This window comes from Triticum dicoccoides, chromosome 3A, assembly GCF_002162155.2.
Source record: "Triticum dicoccoides isolate Atlit2015 ecotype Zavitan chromosome 3A, WEW_v2.0, whole genome shotgun sequence".
Lineage (NCBI taxonomy): Eukaryota > Viridiplantae > Streptophyta > Magnoliopsida > Poales > Poaceae > Triticum > Triticum dicoccoides.
In genome coordinates, this window is record NC_041384.1 from 606,661,005 (window position 1) to 606,667,272 (window position 6,268).

The 6,268-nt window shown below is 43.6% G+C and overlaps 2 protein-coding genes across 4 annotated transcripts in view; one reads left to right on the forward strand and one right to left on the reverse strand.

The window, feature by feature from the left end:
* LOC119269535 overlaps positions 1-882 on the reverse strand; it is a 2,650-nt gene extending 1,768 nt beyond the window's left edge. The window contains exons 1-2 of one of the 2 annotated variants that reach the window (XM_037551393.1): positions 589-882; positions 264-494 (exon numbers count right to left, since the gene is read on the reverse strand). In XM_037551393.1, the coding sequence (XP_037407290.1) occupies positions 264-494; positions 589-617 (260 nt within the window). In that variant the 5' untranslated portion in view covers positions 618-882. Of the gene's footprint in view, positions 1-263 lie in introns of both variants that reach the window. The other variant, XR_005133635.1, reaches the window with a different exon arrangement.
* Positions 883-910: 28 nt separating this feature from the next.
* LOC119269534 (serine/threonine-protein phosphatase 6 regulatory ankyrin repeat subunit C-like) lies at positions 911-5,663 on the forward strand. 2 transcript variants are annotated; one of them, XM_037551392.1, is made up of 4 exons: positions 911-2,753; positions 4,035-4,579; positions 4,684-4,810; positions 5,554-5,624. In XM_037551392.1, exons 1-4 carry the CDS (start codon positions 1,814-1,816, stop codon positions 5,607-5,609), a joined length of 1,668 nt encoding a protein of 555 aa, XP_037407289.1. In that variant the 5' UTR covers positions 911-1,813; the 3' UTR covers positions 5,610-5,624. The 2 variants fall into 2 exon arrangements, with proteins under 2 accessions (XP_037407289.1, XP_037407287.1); XM_037551390.1 differs by having other exon boundaries at positions 1,058-2,753; positions 4,684-5,663.
* Positions 5,664-6,268: the final 605 nt, after the last annotated feature.

The following is a 6,268-nucleotide window of genomic DNA, read 5'->3' on the forward strand; positions in this document are numbered from 1 at the left end:
TTATAAATTATTTATGTTTAACTCTGTACTTGCAAGACATCTTCTTCCCGGAGCAATAACAATATTTTTATCCAGGCTTGGTTCTTCTTATACAATCCCAACTTCTAAATATACACTTACTGCTTTGGCGAACAATTTAACAAACCATCTAAAATGAATCTAGTCACTTCTGTTTTATGTATGTGCACTGCAACTCAAATCGAGAGGATACCCCTGAATTCTTTAAACGCAAATGAACAGTACTGTAAAATTAATCTTCATACCTTTGCGTCCACCCCGGAGTTTTTGGATCCACTTGCTCTATAGAGTGCTCTGAACCTTGACCCTTGTCTGCACTGGCCGGCTCTGGAGCGGCGCCGTCAACACAGATTTGGCCGTCTGCACTTGAGGCCGCCGGGGCCGGCAGCTCAACCTCCGCCGGCGCCATGACTGGGTAGTGAAGAGGCTCCATGGTGTTGTTGTTCTCGTTAACCTTCTCTAGCAGTGTTGTGGTACTTCCGCAAAAATATTCAGTAGACAAAATCAAATCATTGCTGAAAACTTAATCCAAAACCGTGCCAAACGGAGCCACAGCGAGCAGATTCTAACCTGTTTAATGTCTGCAACAAGAATTCCATGCTCGCCGGAGGACCTGGGAGCTCGCTGGAGCTCGCTGGACCGCCCACTCCCTTTTCCCGCAGGAGATTTCTCCACCGGTTCCCCGCCTTGAAGAATGCAAGATCCAACTTCACTGGGTAGGGGATAGCTTGCCCCAGCGCCCAACTTCTGCATTTACTGCGTGCCCTGCCGCCACTACCGGAAAGCACCGGATCTGATCCACAGATCAGGACGCCGGTGACATCTTGAACCACGACTCTGCCTCGCTCCGTCCATGGCGTCCAAACGTCCGTCCAAGCCAGGGCCCATCGGTCAAGTGCGTAGAGTGACGTATGGAATTCATGTGGACCCGCAGCCAGCCACACTCATTTAATTCATCGAATCACAAAGCTATTCTGGACGGATCAGATACCGAGCTCCTGTGAGCTCGTGATCACATACTCCATGTCCTGCATCTTCGGCATACTTTTGAGCAGCTAATTATTCATTTGAGACAAATAAACTTCGAGGGGGTGGTCCACGTTGGCGACTCTCCGCCGGTTGCCGCCGCTGTCTTCCCCCTGCCGCTCCTCACGCCTCACGCCTCACGCCTCATGCGGAGATGCGGCCGCATCTGCGCGGATCTCGCCTCGCTCTGGCGTCGGCTCCTCCGCCGGTCGCAAGTCGCCGGCCTCCGGCATTGTCGCGCCGCACGGCTGCCGCCTGCCGGGAACTCGTACGCTTGGCAGCGAATCTGATAAGTCCCCTCTCAACTTTTGTTTGCTCTCTACAGATTCGAAGCCCATCTAATCCCAACTTTGTTGAATTGTTTTGACTGCTTAGCATCTGCAATCTCGCTGTCTTCCCTTCTTTTAGTGCGTATGGTTGCAACGAAAGATCCACCATATAATCACCAAGAAACGACAGGGCTGAATACTTCGTTTGGAGCATATAGCATATTGTAGCAGCAACTGTGTGATGTGATGATACTAAATTAAGTAGCCCATCTAGTTGCAGAATTAACTACTAATTGATTTGGACCAGGCTAATTAAAGATAAACAAGCTAGGAATGGAGAAGCCTGACTTTTTCTCATTGGGGGGAGACGACTCTCTACATAGCTGTAGAACTAGTGAAGAGTATTCCCGTGTCGACCTGGGCAGGGCAGCCATCATACACCTCGCATCCAACTTGTGAGCAGTAAGTGGAAGAGAGAGAGCTTGCACCCAGTGGTGCTGATGGCGTCGAGGAGCAGCACCGACGACACGAAGGAAAATGCCGTGCAAGTGTCGGTGGATGCCAAACTGACGGTGGCCGCAGGCCGTGGCAACTGTCAGCAGTTGAAGGATCTGCTGAGCACGGAGGATTCGAAGACAATGCTGGTTGTGATGGCCCCAAGCATCCAGGCTTCCACGGTGAAGTCTCTCCCAGAGGTCATGAGCCCCCTTCTGCTATCATCGGCTTGCTCTGGCGCCTGGCAAGACTTGGAATTTCTTCTCAACAGGGGACACGGTCAGCCGCATCCTTCCATGAATTCTAGTACAAAATTTCATGACCTTCTCACGGCATATGGCTCCCACAGCTGCGGCGACAAAGGCGCATCGATGCAGAAAGCTTCTGATGATGTTGAAGCACTTCTGAACCTGCCTTCAGGTTCTACCGTGTCACTTCTGGACGGGGTCACCATTGAAGGGGGCACTGCACTCCATGTGGTGGCCACATATGGCGAGAGTGATGGATTCTTGAGGAGTGCTGACATCATCCATAGTAAGGCAAGCCATCTCCTGTTTGTGCGTAACAAGAATGGTGACACGCCCCTGCACTGCGCTGCACGGGCCGGGATGTCCCGAATGGTCCGTCATCTCATCACTCTGGCCAGAGGCGAGAATACAGGTGTTAACAGAGTGAAGGAACTCCTAGAAATTGAAAACAGCCTTAAGGAGACAGCATTGCATCAAGCAGTCCGTATTGGAAATAATGACATAGTCAAGCTGCTAATGGAGGAAAACTCGGAGTTGGCCAGTTTTCCGAAAGACGGCACTTCACCTCTGTACCTGGCCATCTTGCTGGAAGAGGACATCATTGTCGAGACACTTTATAATGCGAGTCACATGAAACTTTCCTACTCTGGGAAAAATGGACAGAATGCGCTGCATGCTGCGGTTCTCCGAGGCACAGGTACCAGACATCATTCCGTCCCATGTAATAAATCTAGATTAAGCTACAATTTTCTGCACATATTTTCCATGTTTTTCAGCATGGTTTCGCATCTTATACCTCCTAGTTGGATTTGTACATGTGTAGTTTTTCCCAGTAAAATTTCTTTAAATTTATCTGAAGCATCAAGCATTGAGCAACATCTAGCATATGCCTTTTAGTTTCAGCTAACCAGTTCTGTTCCAGTGTGTATGGGAAAGTTTGATCTACAATCCCCTGAGATAACAAATGCTGCTCAAAATGGTCTTTAAGTATTCTATACCATTATATGACTTGAAAACTTTCACTAGTGCATTCCACCTAGCCATAACTTTTTTTATAACATTCTCTCTGAAAGAGTACAGCACATCATTTCTTCATGAGAAACAGCGAGTAATTCTCAATTAATGAATAAAATTCACGAACGATGATAGGGGCCTCAAACTTCATAGTAGATAAGAGTAAATGGCTTATTACTCGATGTTTTTGTATGCTGTGCTAGTTGGGAAGTAGTCTGGCCTTGTAAGAATTACTGAACAATGCAGTATGTAGTTACCCAAGTGTAAGTTCAAGTTCCTCTGCTAGGCAGCCTGTGCTGCAAATATAGTTCCGCTCCCAATGTATTCTATAATCCTCCCTTTCAAATAATACAATCCATTTCTCATGACTTATATTTAACTCCTCAGATAAACCAGCACCAGTTTGCAGAAAAGGTGAAACTATAATTTAGTACTTTGGCTAGTGCAGTTAGCAGAAGGAGATTTACAGGAAGTACGAACACATGTAATTAGTTGAGTAGTTGAGTAATGATAGTAGTATTGTTTCATTCCCACAAATAAATTAGGATATACTCTGTAGTATAAACTACTAAACAGAAATACGGACACCTGTAAGTTTTACAGACACATGTAATTAGTATATGAGTTTATGAGTAGATTTACAAGGAAGTACGGACACATGTAGTTGAGTAGTGATAGTACGGATTTATGAGTTTATGAGTATATGAATTTATGAGTAGATTTACATTAACTGCGGACACATGTAATTAGTTGAGTAGTTGAGTAGTGATAGTAGTATAAACTATAATTTAAGTACCCATGGATCGCGCACAAGATACGATATACACACAATGAAATTGCCTTCTGAAAGACTATTGAGACTTTTGATATTTGTATTTTGCTTGCCAATTATAATTGAGTGTGTCATTTCCATAGTAGCTGGTCTTCTCCCCTTGATGAACTTAATAGAAATACCTGTTTGCAGAGCTTACAAAAAAGCTCTTGGAATGGAACAGTGATCTCACTATACAAAGGGATGAAAACGGGAGTACGCCTCTCCATTTTGCTGCAGCTCTGGCACAGCAAAGTCAGCGAGGAAGTATATGTTGGCAAGTATTGGAAGCGAACTCAGCTGCATTGTATCAGTCAGATTGCAACGGATTATTTCCAATACACGTTGCTGCCTCTGTTGGTGAAAGTGGGACAGTAACTATGTTCCTTAACAAGTCTCCGAGCAGTGCTGGTTTGCAGGACAGTATGGGAAGGACATTCCTTCATGTAGCTGCTGAGAAAAGGAAAGTTAGAATAGTCAGTTCTGCTTGCAGAAATCGATCACTCTTATGGATTCTTAATATCCAAGACAATGATGGGAACACTGCACTACACCTAGCTATCCAGGCACGGAGTCTTCGAATGTTTTGTGCTTTGTTAGGGAATCGACAAACACATTTGAATTTATCAAATAATATGGGGCAAACTCCTCTAGATATATCACCATATGGGGTTCCCCCAGGATTTTTTGATGAACAGGTAATGTACTAAATTGTACTTTTAAGCACCACGTTTGATATGAAAGCAAATAATGGAGATTTGTGTGGTTTGGCTTCACCTTCTTTTCTTTTTCATTTTTTCAGAACAGTGAAGCGAAGATACACTTTGCACTGACAGTTGTTAATGCTAGGAGTGGTGGCAGTCGTCGTGATCACTTTGAAGAAAACTACACTCGTCAGTTAAAATATGATGAAACGGAACAATTAGAAAAGTTGAAAGAACCAACACAAACACTATGTATTGGTGTGGCTCTAGTTGCAACTGCGACGTTTACTGTTACTTTTGCCCTTCCTGGAGGTTACAGAGCTGATGAACATATTAATGGAGGAACACCAACACTTGCCGGGAGGTATGCATTTGATGCATTCATAATAGCCAGCACATTCTCCTTCGTCTTGTCTGTGATGGCTATGATAGGTCTCATGTATTCTGGATACTCTATTTTAAACCCACAGACTCGTAGAATTTACTTGATCGCAGCCTTGTATTTTGGGTCAACATCGGGCACATGCTTCCTAGCAACTTTTGCATTAGGTTTGTACATGGTGCTAGCACGGGTTGCTCACAAGTCCGCCATTGCTATCTGCGTCATTAGCCCTCTTGCTGTTATATGCAAACAAATGGACCTTTGGTTAAAGTGGGCTCTTCTGGCACAACCATTATGTACCCGAATTGGGCTAACTCGTACACTGGTAATGGTGACAACGAGAATCCTTTTCAGCATGTTGATGGAATTTTGGCCCATAATATTCATTTTTGTTTGGGCCACATATACAAGCAACCAGTTTTAGAAATGGAGCATATGCAACTACCAGCACTCATGACTTGAAGATGCATCAAACACAGAACTTTTTCGGTGAGATGTTTTCATGGACGTCCCGGGGATTTGGGATTCAGGATTTATTGTAGTCGTCAGTCTATTTTTCTCTTCGGAATATTTCGTATGTTTGAATAATGTTATGTTGTGATGTACCGTTTTGTTCAACAATTTGCGCTCATAATCATGTAAATGCTGATTACCTCTGCTATTTATAACTTCTTTGAATTATGCAACTGGTTTCAATTTTCCATGTATCACTTGTATTTCAGTATGTAAAATGGTTAATGTAGGATAGCAAATCCACGAGCAAATAAATCCTTCAACCTATCTAACAGTTTATATTATATAATGTTACTAGTGCCTTGATACTTGCCTCTGGTGTTAGTACTCTGCTTTGCTACCTTAATGATTTGCTGTTGGATTTGGGTAACTGTTTGCCCTCACATATGAAGTTTCATCAGAATGTCCAATGTTGTCAATCCGACTTATATGTAGAACATAATTTACACAATCCCGCTTTAATATTGTACTAGAATGTTTATTGACTATAACAATAAGATAGTGGGTAATTAACATGCTTAAGTTGAGTCAGGATAGGATTTTTGGTGAATGTTGTAATTGCAAGTTATGCTATTTTGCAAAAAAAAATAAAAAAAATGCAAGTTATACTGCCCTCTTAAAAAGTCAGGATAGGACTTGTCAATTCTTCCGGCTTTAAACACTGAACTAGCCAAGGTTTAACACATCACACCATCTACTAATCTCTTTATGCGCTGGAAGGGTGAAAAAGGCCCCTGCTACCTGCTCAAGCTGCTGTCCCTTACCTTTGCTTTCTTGCTCTGGTAGTT

Excerpts from the sequence above, each read along its gene's own strand:
- LOC119269534 (XM_037551390.1), top strand. The coding sequence starts at position 1,814 with ATGGCGTCGAGGAGCAGCACCGACGACACGAAGGAAAATGCCGTGCAA. Across the intron at positions 2,754-4,034 it reads TGCGGTTCTCCGAGGCACAG|AGCTTACAAAAAAGCTCTTG; the intron begins GTACCAGACATC and ends ACCTGTTTGCAG. Across the intron at positions 4,580-4,683 it reads CAGGATTTTTTGATGAACAG|AACAGTGAAGCGAAGATACA; the intron begins GTAATGTACTAA and ends TCATTTTTTCAG.